We start from the raw sequence: 17,836 nt of genomic DNA, 5'->3' as shown, positions 1-17,836 counted from the left end.
GAACAGTAAGACCTATATACATTGCTGTATAATTTATAAGAACTTGTCCCTGGCAGGAAAACATGTGAAGATTATTCTTAGAAGGATCATTACTTTCCATATTTAGCCGTGTCACAGTCAATAACATCAAAGGCCCCTGTGGGTTTTCAGTCCAGTTTCAACACAGCTAATGCTCCTGAGCAGAGTACGGCCAATCGAGGTTTACAGAGCTCTAGCAATATTGCACTCGGCTCCGCACTTACAAAATAAAGCATGGCAATCCATTTACTTTTCACAAACAATATATCAATTTTATTTTTGTTTAAGTTTTATATACATGTACTACACCTACCTATATTTTAGGTGATTCATAATAATCAAAGCCATCAGTGCATGTTGGATAATAGCACAATAATGTGAAAAAAAATATTTAATTTGTGACCCAATGTGTTTGTCAGGTGCTAGATGCAATTTGTTAAAGGAATACTCTAGTTTTTTAATGCATTTAGGAGTCCATTTTGGACCTTAGTGTTAACGCCAATACAGGAAAACTCAGAAAGGTCTTACTGCTTGATGGATGCACGCTGTCATGTGATGCATCCAGACGCAAAGCATACAGCGAGTAGAAAGACCATTCTGTTTCTGAACATCGAATGTATTTCTCAATTTACTTAGCAAAATTATATTTATCAATTACGGTATTAACCCTATTTTCAAATAATTGAATGCATCAACTCATCATTAAATTGATTATATATATATATATGGTGTCCAGAAGGAAGAGTGGAGATAGGACCACAACTTGAAATATATCAAGATGTAGCATCTAATAAAAAGTGGAGTCCAAGAACTAGAGGACAAAAAGTTAGAAGTTGGAAGCCTTCCAGAGGAAGTAGTACAAAGAAACACAGCAAATGAATTCTAGGATGCTTGGGATGTGAATAAAGCTATCCTCAAAAATAATTAAGTAAAGTCTGTCCAAAGGGAAGACTAGATGGTCCAATTGTTTCCATACTTTATTTATCGGACATACAAAAAAAGAGGCAATGCATTTCATAAATCATTTCAATACATTTATGAATGCATTCACATATACACTGTATCTAATATTCCTGTAAATTACACACTATACAGCAATAAAACCAAGTACATTCCTCCAAAAAAAAAACTGAATTCCATGAAAAAAATATAATATTTATTATAATTATATAAAAAAGAAAATGTTAATACAGGAAAACAAATTAAAATTAAAAATGAGGTTTACTGTAGAAAAACATCACACAGCCTAGAACACACAGACGAGCCTAGAACGCACAGATGAGCCTAGAACACACACAGACAAGCGACTTGATGTGTACCCTTTAACAAGCCGCTTTCTAACTTCTGGAAAGAGGAAGTTTGATCATACCACGGGAAAAGCAATTTGTGTTGTGTGTGCTGCCTTCCCAGCATTCCGGACACAGGTGCCAAGCTAGTTAAAGGCTTTTCAGGCCCTTTTAAACTGAAGACAATTAAAAACACACAGCAACATGAGAGAAGGCAGCATGCAACATACACTTAAATTATTTTTTTGTTGTCACTTGTATGCGAGTATCCAGTATGGACCCTATGTTAGTTATTATACTGCCTCATTTTTTTAGATGCTATTTGGTCCATTACCTTACTCCTTGAGTTATATTTTAGATTGTATTGGTGTATTTCTCATGGGTTTCTGATGAATAAACAAACCCTGAATCGACATCAACCTTCTCATTTGTGTGATCTGTGAAAAGTTACCTCTCTGTCAAGCTCTGTAGGGGAACAGTGAGTGCGGACAGAACAACAAAATATGCAAAGAATGTATCTTCTACCTTTCAACAGTAATAAGGAACCAGCTCATCTGTGATTAAAACGAGGCAAAATACTAGATTGATGCATGATTGTTGCATGATTGATAACTGTCAAAGCTGGAGTAGAAGAGTTGATTTTGTGTGTTGGGTACCTCGAGAACAAAAGGGTCAAAAAGTGTCCTTCCTCTTGACACAATTAAGGTGATGCCATCACAAAAAATCTAAAGATGAATGGACTCATTGACTAGTTTTCCTCCAACCAGCTCATTGGTATTGAAGGTGAAGCTCCATGTTTGGAGTTGAGAATGGGTTGATACAGAAGAAAAGGAAAATACTAGCCATGTCATCTGTGTTCGCTGTAACAGCTAAAGTAGCTGAAAGTAACTAAAATTAAAAAACACACTTGGCGTTGCCACAGAAAAAGAAAGTGCTTCAGCAGTTTGGTTTGCTGAATAAACTTACTTACCCACTGAATCTATGCATATGCTCCATTTTCTTGTGGAATATCTTGTGGAATAATTAAGAACATCTACATTTTGTTCCGAAGAGAACAACTATTTCTAAGTACAGCTGAGCTACACCTGAAAAGCACAGTAGCATCACTGCAGTCACAATGTTCTGATACAGCATAAGAATAGATTTATTACAAGAACACCCCAATAGGTAGTGTATCAAGGTGTACAGCTACATGGGATGAGTTTTACTGCAAACTCTTCTATTCAGTCTGAAAGGCACAACCTAATTTAGCATATAAAAATAAATTAAGAACATTGATGCAAGAAAGAAGAAAGTTTAGATGATTTGTTGATGATTTACATGAATTGGCCATCAGAAGAGCAGTTTGATCCTATAAAGGCTGTGAACCATTGGCACCTCAGTTCTAAAATTACAAGGCACAAGTAAAAGTAAGTAACACACCAAAATTGGACAGAAAAAATTCAATAACAATATTAATATATATATATATATATATATATATATATATTTATATAACTGTTAACAGCAATCACACTCCAATCATGCCCAGGCAACCAGTACATGCTAGAACCTGGGCATGATAGGAGTGTGATTGCTGTTAACAATCATATGAATATATATATGTATTAATATCAATGTTATTTAATTTTCTTGTCCAATTTTGGTGTGCTACTTTTTACCCCTTAATGACAAGTAAATGTTTCTTACTCGTAGTACATTTTGGGAGAAAGGCTCTTTTAACATTTTTCAGTGTTACTGTTTTTTTCAGGACAAGCAGGGCTTTCTTTAGATACCATTATTTTTATCATATCATCTAAATTACCATTAAAAAATTGACGTTTTCTCACTTTGTTTTGAAAAATATTTTACTAATCTGCAAACAGTACAAACAGTAGTAGTAGTAAGGAAAAAACCTGCTAAATAGATTCTACTATTTGTCCTGAGTTTAGAAATACTCAATTTTTTTGCTTTTTTTCTGCACATTATGGCGCAATAAGTACCAGTTGCTATTTCAAAGCCTTACTCTGCAAGTATGTGTGGCCTACAGCTACTACTAGGCATTTCCACTTCACAGTGGACCGGGGTAGATCTAGCAGGGCAAATTTAATCCAGGAATTCACTAAGAACCTCATTAACACATGCCTACTGTCATTGAAATTAACAAGAACAATTTTGACAACCCTTTAAACTTTTCCTTCTTATGGCATTAAAGTCACATTATGAGGCCACAGAATAGGCTAGCTTGGAATGTGTCATCCCAGAATACTTTTGGAAAAGTAAACAGGAAATAAGTACAGAAGATAATGAGAATTAGATTCACGTTTGTAGATGAGGAAAAAGTTACTGTTCCAGCCCTTAACATTCTCGTGAAGAGAAACTGGCACCAAAGGGATGTTTTCTGCTTTTTCCATGTGAAATCCCTGCCAGGTTTTAGCACTGGCAAAAAGAAACAGTCTCTTGTAAAACCGGCAATTTATTTGGGAGAAGAAAAAAAAATTCTGTCACGCTGAAAAATTAGCAAGGGTGAAGAGGGGACTCAGAACATGTTCCAGATGAGGATTTACTTTCTGCACCACATATTAACACAATATGTCAACATAATCTATTCTGTAACCACAGACATTTCAGGAGCTAAAAAAGAAAGCGTAAAGCACATCAAAGCAGAATCTTTATTGAAACTTGTAACTGGATCAAAAGGAAATATGCTAGTGCAAAATGATATTGTCTAGGTCAGCTTAACAGTACTTCATGCTAATAATCTGAAGATTTCCTACAAAATAATAACATGGTGACCCTAAAGCAAATGAAATGCTCCAATGGCTTTCATCATGTCTGCTTTCGTCTTTACCAGTACAATCAATGCAAAAATACATCTGCAGAATACTCCCATATGCATTTGCCCCTTCCCTCAACCCCCAACCATTGCCCGAGATGTGTTCAGCCAAACACATCTCCCGGCGCTGGCGGTTGTCTATTCAAGTCCCCCCCCCATGCCATGAGTGGCAAACACTATTAATAGGATTTCAATGTGAGTACTTTCCTCCCACTGGTCAGTATAAAACGAATGCCAAACCATGGAGGAGGAGGTCAGTTGCTGCAGCAGGGCTGCAACTTCTATGTAAGGTTTTTGTTTCCTTTTTTTCATTTTGGAAGAATGCACATTAAAGTACTCATAGAGTATTTTAAGATGTATCATTCTTTAGAGGGATGTCAGGGAAATTTAGTGCTCTATTTACCTATAATGGTATAACATTCTACAGAGTAGAGCATCTTTTTAACACATGCTATGGTTCAAAGGGTCAAAGACAACAAGTTCTTCAAATATCACTGCACCTGTCAATTATGAAGACTGGCTACAATTTATTCAGACCAAGTATTTATGCTTGTCTAACCATGTACTATACTCAATGACTTTTTAGTTGGCTAACTGGAAGTTCCTACAGCTGGTGGATAATGTAGAGGAGTGTCAATGAAAAACAATGAAACCAAATAAAGTAACATCAGCTGCCCAAACATGTCTTAGCCAATTCTTCCATGTCCAGCTGGCAGCCAATACGATATTGATCATTTGTTACATATCCTTTTTTATCTATTTTAGACTCAAAACCCCAAATATGTTTTGTAAATGTATAGAACTAAGCCAAGTATAATGGTACATATCACTTTAGAAAAATACCGGTATATAGAGACAAAATAAATTAATAAGATGGATGAGCTGAAATAATGTATATTTATATACTAGATAAATCAGTATAAAGTCATAGCATGTGAACAAAAACCTACAGAGCCCAGCCTGTTCCAGCTACTATTTTCACAGCACAAACTCTGTTATTTCACAGAGAATATAACACTGTGCGAGACCTCTCAGGGCTGTAAGTGCTGGTGTGAAAACTGCTACTTTTGGACACCTTCTGAGCCCGTCTGTGCTATTTTTAGCTTCCATAAACAAGTTTAGAGAATAAAATAGCAACAGTTGGAGCATCAGTCTTCCCTACATACAGATTGTCAACACATAAACATCAAAAGAACGCAGAACCGATATATAACGTGGGATTACAAGCAACAATGCCACCGATATCAAGATCTGCTTTTCAACAATTACCACTCTGTCAATCCAGATTTCCACGTATGTCCAGTGTTCTCTAACAAACTGTTCTATCGCCTTGTTTTGTTCTCTAAAGCATACGTTTGTAGGCAAGTTAAAACAGTTCCCCCTAACTGTATTCTGTGTTTGTTGTGAAGAACCAACCAGTTGGTGAGATTTCTTGAATGCTGTTCGACAAGTTTGTCTAGGAGTTACTCAGTGCTAGCACTGCCATTCCCGCGAAGGCATGGCCCTTCAAGAAGAATAGCGAGATCAGTGAGTTCAAATGTGCCATCTCACTAAAAACCAGCTGCAAGCCACCCAAAAAACATTGGGGGCTGTATGTGTACCCTAATTAGAAAAAAAGAAAATTAATGGGTGGTTATATATATATATATATATATATATATCAGCAATATCTTCCCTTTTTATTTTTCTTGATATAAGTTTTCAGAAGTAAAACTTTTCACTTTAAAATAACTATGTGTTTTAAAATAAAATATTATACCACTTGTAATTCTAGAGAATTGGTCAGGGTAAATATATTTTTGAGGCGCCATATATGTGTTTACATTTACAACGAGAGCAGCCTCTCTGGATCTACATAAGTTTCCCTGCTCATTAAGTTATTTCTGTCCTACTGTCCATTGATGTTGTTCATTGACCTTAGGCATGTAATACAGTACATGTACAGTAATGTAGTTTAACATTGACAAAAACCTGGTTTTATCCCATTTTGTTCCAACAAATTTAGTTTATATGCATATCTGGAGGCTGCCATTGTTTTTTAGGCATGTGATATTTTGCTTGCCTGTTGAAACACCGCAGTGTGCTGATTATTTATCATATTATGCAAAAACTAAAAGTGCTTTAAAAAAAACACACTTATTTTATCTGGTGTGGGTTTCTCTTTTAGGAAACAAATTGATTATAATGCAATCTTTTTTTGCTAAGGTAATCTGATACACTACTTATTACCAAAATAATGACACGGATTCACAAGGAGCACAAGCTATGGGCAGTTTTAATAAATAAAAGTAGTTGTTGCTGAAAGCTGAGAAGCTTCATTTTCACTTATGAATTTTCTGTGAGCACTAAAAGAGAAGATTTCATTACAAAGAGAGCACAGTTATGTCGTTTGAGAAGGGTCATTGCTATGCCATGTGATGTTTTACAACAAACACGGCTAATTTCAGTTTAAGAAGATTTCATCTTCTAACTAATTAATACTGTCAGAATTACCCACAGTGGCCCTCGGTTTAAGGTTTTCATCTGGTTTATATTCATATTGTGGCTGTTAAAGCATAAAAGGCCTAGATACTGTAATTTTACACAAAAAAGTAGAAACACTGTTATATAGTTGCCACCAATTGATGTGGAAGTGCAAAAGCAGGGGCTGACAATTTAGGGGTCTCATTCTAAGTATTTAAGGGGTTATAGTTTAGACATGCATAGTAAAGAACTCATTTTAGAGTGTTCAACGTCGAATGACGTTTCTGCTATACATTTAAGAATACGGCCACTATGATTAAAGAGGCCGACACCAGTTGCCGACACCTGTGTTGCAGTCAGTCCAGTGAGTTCACTTTCCCTTTAAACAGTCCCGCAGACAACTAGACCAGCAGCCATTCACATGGTTAGATTTATACTACCCAACCCCTAATAACAATGACCACTAACATCACAGGAAAAGGGACAGAGACTGGTGTCAGCTCACACGGTCTGCAATCTGGATCATTAATGCAGGAGAAGACTCCTCTTGTTCACCACTGACCTAGAGAGTATATACGGTGGCAGAACAAGAAGGACTGAGGTCAGCAGTCCAATACGTTGCAATAAAGGGCAAGACCAAGAAGAGAGGTCAGATGGTCCAAATATCAAAGCAGGCACAAAAATAAGGTTAAAATATTAAATGTTCTGTGAGAAACCCAGATAAGTGGGTACTTAAAACCTAACTGCATGCAATTACAACCCTGTTAACGTACCCACATATGCAGAGCTGTGTAAAAATATTTCAGTGGCACTTATTGCTACATTTTATTAGAAACAGCTGAAATAATGTACAAAGCAAGACATGCATAGAATCATGACATTACTATTCTCCATTTAATTTGATTTTACAGAACATTGTCATTTTACCTGAACAAAACGTTCTTGCAACAAATGGCTTTATTAAACATTAGCACTGGTGTTAAGCTTAATTGGTACAAATATATAAAGGTCTCCAAAATCATTATAAAAAACAAATCAGTAACAATTAGCTTATATATATAATGTATAAGCATGACTTAGAGATAAATATAGCCTGAAATAACTAACTCATTATTATTAGTTTATTATAACAAGCATAAATAGAATTCATTCTCACAAAAGGGCCATATAGACCATTTAGTGTGTTCCATCTTGGAACTGTCACATGAACTTTCCATTAACTATGAAGCACGTCTACTAATTTTGTCCTGTCATTCCTCCAAAGCCCTTCCCTACGTATTACAATCTGACCACCATCAGCCACTCCCACCTGCCATTTCATGCATACGCACTTGCAACAGCAATGCTTTACAAATCCACATTTAAACAGTGAAGACCAGTGAGTATGAATGAGCAAGGTGTTCTTTGTTATAGGTGTGATGAGAGTTAAAGGTAACGCCCTTTCTGTGTTGTCAGAGGTGGGAAGGCTGAGCAGTGAAGACAGACAGAGGCCCCACTGAAATGTTTTCAACAAGACAAAGTGGCATATTATTTTAAAAAAGTTATAAGCTTATTGAAGATGCATTCCATATGAGTACATAATAATATAAAATTCTAGGAATGTTGGGAAAAAACTTTTAAGAGTTGAGTAGATCCTTGCTGTACATGGAACCCAGAGAGAGAGAAGGGTCATGGCTTGAAAGTAAGGTCTAAAGACAGAGGAGAACCATATCCTGCATCAATATTTCTAGCTGGCCACAAGAGGTCTAGATTTGGTCCAGAGCACCTTGTAGGATATAATACCTTAAACTCCACAATACATCTATTTTAGGATTATGGGGTTTATTTAGTAATTGAATAAATGAATGTTTTGTGATTGACATGATCTATGCAGTAATGGATTACAGGTTCTGTGTTCTATACTCGCTGCCTCCTAAAACACACGGTCACGCGTATTCAGCTGCACTTAAGTCATCAGGTTGCCTCTGGGCTTCGCCAGACCGGTTCTGATTTTTAAGGGTGGATATAGAAGTTTTACAAAAGTAAAAGTACCAGCAGCATTAAACGTTACATATAAGCAATGAGTAGCACTACTAATAAGAACCACAATTGTCTCCTAATTCGAAATCTTGTTTACTTTCTTTCATCGTCACAACTGAGACAGCATTGAGACGGTTTTATACTCTCGAAGTAAGGAAGTAGCAGTGGTTGATTTGGAACCTTGCCAGTCTCCACAATAACAGTAACAAACAGGACATTCAAGTACCGCTATTTCTACTTATGATGTTTTCCATGAGAAAGCAATAAACAATGCTCCAGTCCTAGGACTATTACAAAGGCAGTTGATTGCCATCATGGTTCATATTGTCACGGACACAGAAGAAAACTGGATTTAATATGTCACGCTCGGCTAGTTCTCTAAAACCTCAGTAAAGGCACGTTCTTCTAACAATTAACTCCAAGGCATGAGCCTATGGAGGCCTGAATTACCAAAGTGAACCCTAAGTGTTGTGGATCTATGGAAACAATTAAAAAACAAATCACCTCCAATTCAGTTAAATTTCAGCTTTAATCAAGTAAGCTGAGATCCAGTAAGCTGAGTATTTGGTGACTCTGATCCCCTTCAAAGGACTTAAGGGTCACAGTATTTCCCAAAATAGCACATAAAATATTAATATTTCCATATGCATTAGCCATTATTAATCTAGTATGTCGGCCCATGTTAGCTCTTTATCTAAATGTGGAAGAATAATGTTTAGACTGTCAATAGTGATTGCGCAAGTAGGAGTTACGCCCAAGTGAAAAAGGAATGTTTATTAACTCCTTCCGAAAGTGATACTTTTTTCAGTGGCGTGCACGTTAGTACATACATATCAACTGATAAACACACCAAGCTCTGAGAAAATGAAGAAAGATGTTGACAGGTTTACTTTAATTTGTTACAATTACACGTTATCCTTATTTACAAATGGTTAGCATCCATTAGATCTAAAAAGTACTTATTTTCTATATTCAATTAAAGGGGAACTGCCACCATTTTTCTCTCCATATGGTTTATTTATATATATTATGTTTATATGCTTTACTTAGCCTCTGCCACGCTCAGCATATCAGAGGAGATGCTTGTGCAGGGTAGGGCACAATTTTCCCATAAGAGAAAGCTCATCAGTCTCAGAAGAGTTCTTCACCCTCCAACAGGTTCCTGCTCGGGTTGAACTCTTTTTTATCGAACAGCCTTGGGACTTTCAGATGATCCTCAGAGACCGGGGACACACTAGGGTGCACTCCCAGGATGGTTGAGGATAGCTTGAGGCTATAGAGCGTGGAAGCCGGACCTTGAGAAAGAGAAGAGCAGCACCTGTGGGAGGATGCAGGAGCAAGAAAATCCACAAGAAGGTGGACATCCCCGACAGCGAGGTGGAGGAGTGGACCATACCACATAAGCTGGAGGGCTACCCTGGTGTCGGCCCAGTGGATAGGTGACAGTCTGACTTTAGACAATAGCAAAAAGTGGCGCTAACTCCATAAATAAGATCAGAGGAAACTGGCATAAATGGAATTATTACAAATGACATACTATGTATTAATGTTTTTCTTCACATCCTGAAGGACACATTGGGATTGTCTGTTTATAATACACATTAAAGTGTTTAACTCTCCTGCAAAGTCCTATGTTAGTGAATACACCCAAAGTTTATGCTATGTACAGACTATTAAACTATTACAGTCTGTACTTATTTACTCCGCAGGCAACAACTTCAAAACATCCCACTTTCAAAATGGAAAAAGAGCTAAACTTTTTCTCAATATTTAAACTTAAATTTGCTTTATTCTTGGTCTCTGCTTTGACCCACATTAGCAAGCGAACACTGAGAAGTCAGCCCAGGAGTTCATTTTCCTCGGCTAGCGTGGGTTTAGATTATTAACCCAAGGGCTACCCAATTCTGCAATGTTACCATGGTAGGGCTCAAACGTTTGCCGGCAAGTAACAGAAATGAGAACAATTTTAACACTCATACGCGAACAGTTATTAAAAGTTTTTGTTTAAATGAAACAGCAACTTCTGATCCTTGGAGCGAAACCTACATTTTAACACATCCCTGTTTAATCTAGACTGGGGACATGTATTTAATAATAAACACCATGGTGGTTGAAAGACTTTGCACACTTGTACAGTGCGACACTTGTGCAAATGCCAAGAAGTACTGCCTGTTATAAGGGGGAAACGGTCATCATCACAGCTTTTAAGCTAAAGTTACTTTTGACAAAAAATATTCTTTAGTACCTACATTTCCATTTTTAATGCATATATAATGTGTTAAGAATAATACTTGACTATTTATCAGCATTCTATATCGCCTACCTCTGGAAGCCTATTTTGGAAATGCATCAGGTTCCTAGATTACTTGTTGATCAGAAAGCACTGTATATGCATGTATATTATATAATTTTTTCAACATTGTATATTTTTTAGCATTCTATATTAAAACTGGTTGTTAATCAGAAACTGTCCATATGTGTACCCGTTAGTGCTCACACCTATTAATCCCATTTACACTGGTCTTTCTTTGGAGCATTGAGAACTGCTCTTCCGCTTTTTTTTTCTTTCCCTATACTTTTGTTTCTTTCCTTTTCTTACTAGTGTAAACGTATAGCGAATTCCCCACTGTGGACACGTGCAGCAATAAATGGGAGTCTTTTCCAGCCAATCAATGGAAGAAACGATGCTCTGGAGCTGCAGCTGGACCTGGAAGTAATTTATCTGATTTATTTATTTTACAGGTTTAATAAATGGATATTAGAGTACTTACAAAGTAAGTATGTGTAATCTTTTTTTGCCAGGAGTCTAAATTATTATTTTGATTGCTTACTTCACATAGAAATAAATATGTCAGTTGAATCCACCTGTACCTGTAGACATAAAGTTAAAAAGTTCCAAAAACAAATGGTGCACATGCACCAACCAAAAAGGACCGGAACTTGAGATAAGCACATGGGGTACGGTCTGACATAGAATAAAAAATTCTTTCAAATTAAAGCTGAATGGTTGAGTATTTATTTCCTGCGTAGCTGGAACATTTATTTACACATGTAAACACTGTGTTCACTGATGCGACTGTACTGGACTTCACTACACACCCAACTCAAAGAGGCCTTTGAGGAAGGGATTTGCTTTGAAACCTCACAAAGCCTGCTAGAACTGGTCTCCAGCTTGGAAGGACAAGAGGGTGAAAGTCACCATATTTGCAGTGTTTCACTTGTGTTTACTTAAAAAAGGGAAACGTTTGCTGCCGTATGTGGTCATTTAGCACTCTGGCTCCCTTTGTGAACATGGCTTTTCTTTACATACCCTTGACCTTTCCCAGTGTAGTCTACAGTAGGACAGGGTTAACCAAGCCCTCAACGTACATACACCAGAGAGCCGGTGAAATCAGTAATAAGCTTATCCAAGACATTGGTAGCCAACAGGACAAACTCTGGTCAGCAACTCACATGATTCTCAGGAGGAACTTTATCAACATAAAGGTTTACTGTTCCCTGTATGGACATATCTATTGCTGGCTTCATATACATTTTTAGATGAGTTTGTTGGCACATCCTCACACAGTCCTAGAACAAAGATGCAATATATAAAAAAAAACACCAAGGTCAATGCCACGTTCTGTGCCTACTGATGCTGGTACAGAACGGTGACATACATAAAAAAGGGCCAAGTCATAGACGGCTGGTATAAGCTCCCTGGGAAATTCATTTTATCGCAATCCTACGTGTATTACATATGTGAATGGAAGAGCAGTCAATACAGGAACTGAGAACTATTTTTAGAATTAAGGAGACACAGTCAAATTGAGGAGCCAACCTCATAATTTTGTGGGTCATAACAAGGAAACACTTATATTAAGAATAATTAGCATTTTGTGAAGATCTGGTCCCTGGGCCACAGAAATATGTCAAGCCTCCAGATAAGACAAAGGAACTCGGTGACAACATTGAACTTAGTTGGAAGAGAAACCACAGTTCACAACAGGTAAGGAGGACCTGCCATGAAAAATGTGTGACTAGTGTAGAAATATGGCACATATATATATATATATATATATATATATACACACTCACACACTGTGCTTGTGAAATCTCTAGCGCATGTATATGCAAGGTCATATCAGACGGTCTACGCTCTGTGCACACTAACAATTTGCTCTCTTCCATTACACAATTTTGCAGGCACATAGCCAGGCCCAGACTGACCTTTGGGCACACTGGGCAACTGCCCAATAATGCCCTTCACTTAATATATTTCTGTACATATGTCATTTTCATCCCCAGGCCCAGATCCTGCACGCATCATTCTGTTGCCGAAAAGAGAGGGTTGTGGGAATGCACATGTGGGCTGGCAGTCCACCAGGCAGACATATTTGTAGTCTTTAGCTGTATGTTGACCGTGGCAGCACAGGGACAAAGACTGTGAACTTAAATCGGACACTCCAGCCATCATATGGACTTTATGCATATAATTACTGAGCGGTCCCTTAAAGTTTCTGGGTAGTCCCCTTGCAAATACATAAAGGGATTCTGCAGAATATTCCTATATCAAGTTGCTTCTTAGCCCACCTCCCCAGGGAACTTGGCTTGTAGAAGATGTGTTCTGCTGCCTGCGTCCGCATGGTGTACTCACCGCCAGTCACATACAGGTCTGGCTCAGTGATGGTTCCAGGGGGGAACTAATGGGACCCCTTCATGTGCATGTGCTAAAAGATCTGCCATTGATTTTAAGCAGCCAGTCAGTGCTGCGAAAAAAGGACCAAGGAAGGGGCATTGTGCTGCAGCTTCTCCTAAAGATGTCACTTTTATTACTTATTTTTATTTTTTCTAGAGGTTAAAGAATGTTTATGAAACTACTTTGTCATGCACAGTTTGTTGGTGAGGCTGCATGGAATACCAGACTGCCCCTTTAAAGTAAAGTTATATTTCATCTACAGCTGTACGATGACAGGGCATTAAAAATGTTTTTATAACAAAACACATACGCAACCTTTTAATGCATTACCAGCTCAACTTTTGCAAATGCTCAAAAACGGATCAGCTTAAAAGTCGTTGGAGTTCAAGAATTTCTCCCACTGGATCTATATAAAGATATCCAGTCTTAAAGATGCTGTTCCACTTAAAAAAAAAAAAAACCCATTAACTGCACGCTCTAGCATGCTAAGCAAACAAGCCTTTATCAGTTCTGTAATTTTATTATTCCCTATAATCAACACAGAATATTTTAGAAAGTTTTTTTTTTTCAGTTTCTATAGCAACAACCAATCATGGTCTGCTTTTCTGTCATATGACAATTAACTATTCCCAGGATAAAATATGAATGACCCTAGATCTCGCTTGATTAAATAATTATTTCTGGGAAGGTTTGGACATCCAACAGTCCTGGGAATTGTGTTTCTAGAGTCGTGTTTACTTACAAAGGTGTTAAATTCAGCTGAGTAGGCAGAAGTGAATAGGCAATGGAACCCAATGCCACCATATAACTTTCACCAATGATTCCGTACACACTAATTTCTTAATAACCATAAAACGAATTGGTTCTTTGCACTGATCACACAAGGTCGGAGGTTTTTTTACGGTATTATCTTGTTATGTCTGTGTACACCCAGGATTAGCAAAGTATGCCCAAACAAAAGATTATCATGGCACAGTACTAGGTCATCTCACCTGGCTGGGGTCTGTTGCCTTGAAGACATGGCAGGCCATCTCAGATTCCGGGTTGTCAGGCTGAGTCTTAATCAAGTACCCAAAATAAGAGGGGTCTTGTGTATTATGAATAAACCGTGCAATATGCTGTGCTTTGTGTTCAAAGATGAAAACTGCGGTGTTGGTACTGGCACCATTTAAGGCGGGCACACAGCGAAGGTGAGGGGCAACCAACAACAGCTGAACTTCTCTGCATGGTGTCACAAATCCTGGTGGCTCCTGCCTTTCCGCCCGCCTACGAATCTCTGCCACAAGCCAGGGTAGCATGGGCAAAGTGGTGCGCCGGTCTAGGTTTGACCAACCAACATACCAAAGACGGAACCTTTTCTCCACTTTCACCAACTTATCCGGGACTGGGCTCTCCTCTGGCAAAGGTTGATCCTCCAGAAGAGGGTGGCACTGGTCTGCAGAACTTCTTCTCTCCATAACTCCTCCAGAATGCAACCCCAGGCGATATAGTGCAAATCTTCAAAGAGATCCTAGTGTAGACAGACGGGAAAAAAATAAAAACTCGGTATACTATACCATCCAAATGAACAAAAGGACGTCTCTGTGTGGCTTATTGGAAGACCTGCAGTCTTGGATCTTAAGGTTTGCTTGCTGAAGCCCAGTCAGGGGCAGATTAGACAGCAATATGTTTTGCCATGTCACAAACACATGTGAATAAGGTAGCAGTAGCAGCACTTCAGGGATCCTGAATGGCTTCTTACACACACATGGCAAGGAACATTAGTGCCTCCAGGATCTGCTTTCCCCACACAATCCTCCTGTCTGTACAGTGTGTTTCCTCCTCTCCTCCCTCTAGCTTGCAATCGTCATGACAGATCCTGCAGAGCAGCCTCCTTCTCCCCACCTCCTGCTTGCATGTATTAGCCCTGATCCCACCCCTACTGCCTATTTGTATTGTCTTTTAGCAAAAGTCCATGCAAGCCTATGGCCAGGGCACCATATAAGCAAGGTTACCCCTTTAGTTCCTTGCTATCTCACTGGAAGGCAGTTTAGCTTTATTAACAGAGCAGATCGATTCTGCAGAGATGGGATCCCACACCAAAAATAAACAGCCATTAGTTACCCACAAGCATCTACTCTGCCTCAATCTCCTTCCAAGTAGGCACATTAAGCAAGCCCCCTTTCCTTCCTGCAGCAAGAGGTTGTCTTCTCCCCCACCCCACCACCCAGCAAGAAGTTCTATCACTTCTTCTCACCTCCAGCCTTGTGCAGCGTGCCCTGTGTGCCCTTGCTGCCTATCCTGTGCCCCTGGCCAGTGCTGGATGCATGCAGTGCTTCCACCTGATGGGATAGAATGTCTGAACGTGTCTGTTTATTATCCTAAATGTGTCACTATATGCTGTGGGTGTCACTGTCTGCTGCAGGGTGCAGGAGGAGTAAAGTGCTCTCCCTCCTCCCCAACAGGACTTGCTATGACTGCTCTTAAAGGGACAGTTTACAGCTCCTGACAGCTCCACTAAAGAAGAATGCATATTAAAGTACTCTTGAAATCAATGGGAGCAACTACCGCGCATGTACAGGGGAGTCCGACCCTTCACCGAGCCAGCGCTGGAGCTTAGCGGAGTTAAGCATTTCACACGCATAGAGATGTGTTCGGCGGAACATGTCTTCTGCACGGAAAATAGCTGGGGGGTGGGGAAAGGGGCAATTCTGAAACACAAAATTACACAAATTTAAAGGGGCCACACAAGTATCGTATAATGGCTGGAGTGTCCCTTTAAATCCCCACTAGGGAAAGCCAGTTCAGTCCATGACAGCTGTGGCTCCTTCTATTTGTTTGTGAAAGCGTTCTGTCGTGGTTACCCAACCCAAAATAACTGTTAAACGGGAGTGTGGTCTTCAGTTGAAATTATAAACTGACACAGAGGAACTGAACAATATTTACAGCATTCAGTATGTTTGCTGGTTATGAATGTATCAAAGCGTGGTAAAACCCTTAAAGTCACAATAATGTGTATATAAAGTGTGTTCATAAATTGAATTATGTGAATAAAAAGACATTATTCCTTCAAATGTCCTACTCAGTAAGTTAAATAGCTAAGTATAGGAGACAAAGTCTCTAAATAGCACCTCCAACCACCTCCCATAAACCAGTCCCTTTTTGGCCATTGCAGATGTTATGTGGTGTGTGTGAGTCAGGAATGCCCCCAACAAATCAAGGGAAAACATTGAAATTGACATTAACCCCTTAAGGACAATGGGCGGCCCCTAAACCCATTGAAAACAATGCATTTTGAGCCCTTAGATGTACGGGCTTTGTCATTAAGGGGTTAAGGAACGGACAGATGAGTTCTTGTGTACTACAAATCCTATGGACCTCAACCAAAATGATAACAAGGGTCATCTCAGCTATAACTCATAAAAACAGTTGCATACATGAGTTATAACATAGGCTATTTGGAGGGCATGCCATCCTGGGGGAAACCTACAGATCGTTATCAGGGGGTCACAGATAACAGCAGTGTTTGCAATTTATTATTTACAAGGAAAAGTGGAACATACCAATGCCCAACATTCTGAACTGCAACTTGCTCATTGTAGTGAGACACCGATGGTGGTGTATGGCACTAGTGATGATGGCAGCGTAAGAGATGATGAGAGTTGGTGGCCACCACCGCAGCAGCTTTTTATGAACTCTTTATAGATGTTCTTCTCGCAGCAGAAAGTCCATAAAATAACTTATTTTATATGTATGTGCATACCTAGGAACTTTCTGGTGGGTTCCAGCTAACCGGAGCCCGCCTGCAGGATGCGGGTAGGCGATCCCGTCTACATCAGTCGTCAGCCTTTGCTGGACACACATTATTTTTAATGGGGAAGTGGGTGTGAGTGGTGCGTGGCAATCCCGCCACCCATAGTTTCCCTTTAGTGACCCAGAGTCACAGAGAAGCGTCGGTTCACTTGAAGTGTGTGTATGGATGTGTAAGTGTATGGTATTAGAGCTTGTTTATATGTTAATATACCTGTATGATTTATGGGGAGTGTCAAATTACTTTTTTCCCATTAAATTGGTATCCTTCCTAGAACCCTATGGAGTCTTACATCAGTTCTGTTTAAAACCAAGATGGCCAAGGGCTCCATTATCATTAAAAGAATGTTAATGTCCCAAGCCGATTGATCACATACGGGGAGCACACTAGTAATATCATAATATAGTTTATCTATAGACAGCCAGTGGATTCAGTATTGCTTTTACAAAACAGATGTGAAAAAAACATTAAAATTGACAATATGCAAATTAGCAATAACAAGAACACACGTAAAACAACCTGGTACAGACACTCGTCTTTGCAAATATACAATCTATTAGGAATTAAAGGAGGAACGAGAGAGAAGCTGTGCGGTTTCTTGGGTGAGGATGATTGTCGTGAAGGTCATGTGAAGAGTAAGTGTCATGGAGATCTTGATAAGAGAGAGAACAGATGGTTTCTTTCAGAATACAGGTTATGGGTATCAAGAGGAATGATGTTATGCTTCTCTGAACAGGTGTTTAAAGCTAGAAGCGGTAGATAAAATA

General features: G+C 38.9%; 1 protein-coding gene across 2 annotated transcripts in view; it reads right to left on the bottom strand.

Annotated features, from left to right (window-relative positions):
• The window catches only part of TBC1D4 (TBC1 domain family member 4), a 63,722-nt gene extending 48,088 nt beyond the window's left edge, over positions 1–15,634 (bottom strand). For both annotated transcript variants that reach the window (XM_053455406.1, XM_053455407.1), the window contains exons 1-2: positions 15,516–15,634; positions 14,272–14,789 (exon numbers count right to left, since the gene is read on the bottom strand). In XM_053455406.1, coding sequence (XP_053311381.1) covers positions 14,272–14,736 — 465 coding nt within the window. In that variant the 5' untranslated portion in view covers positions 14,737–14,789; positions 15,516–15,634. The remainder of the gene's footprint in view (positions 1–14,271; positions 14,790–15,515) is intronic.
• Positions 15,635–17,836: the final 2,202 nt, after the last annotated feature.

The sequence above is a fragment of the Spea bombifrons genome, chromosome 2 (genome assembly GCF_027358695.1).
Source record: "Spea bombifrons isolate aSpeBom1 chromosome 2, aSpeBom1.2.pri, whole genome shotgun sequence".
Lineage (NCBI taxonomy): Eukaryota > Metazoa > Chordata > Amphibia > Anura > Pelobatidae > Spea > Spea bombifrons.
This window is presented reverse-complemented; position numbering and strand designations above follow the sequence as displayed.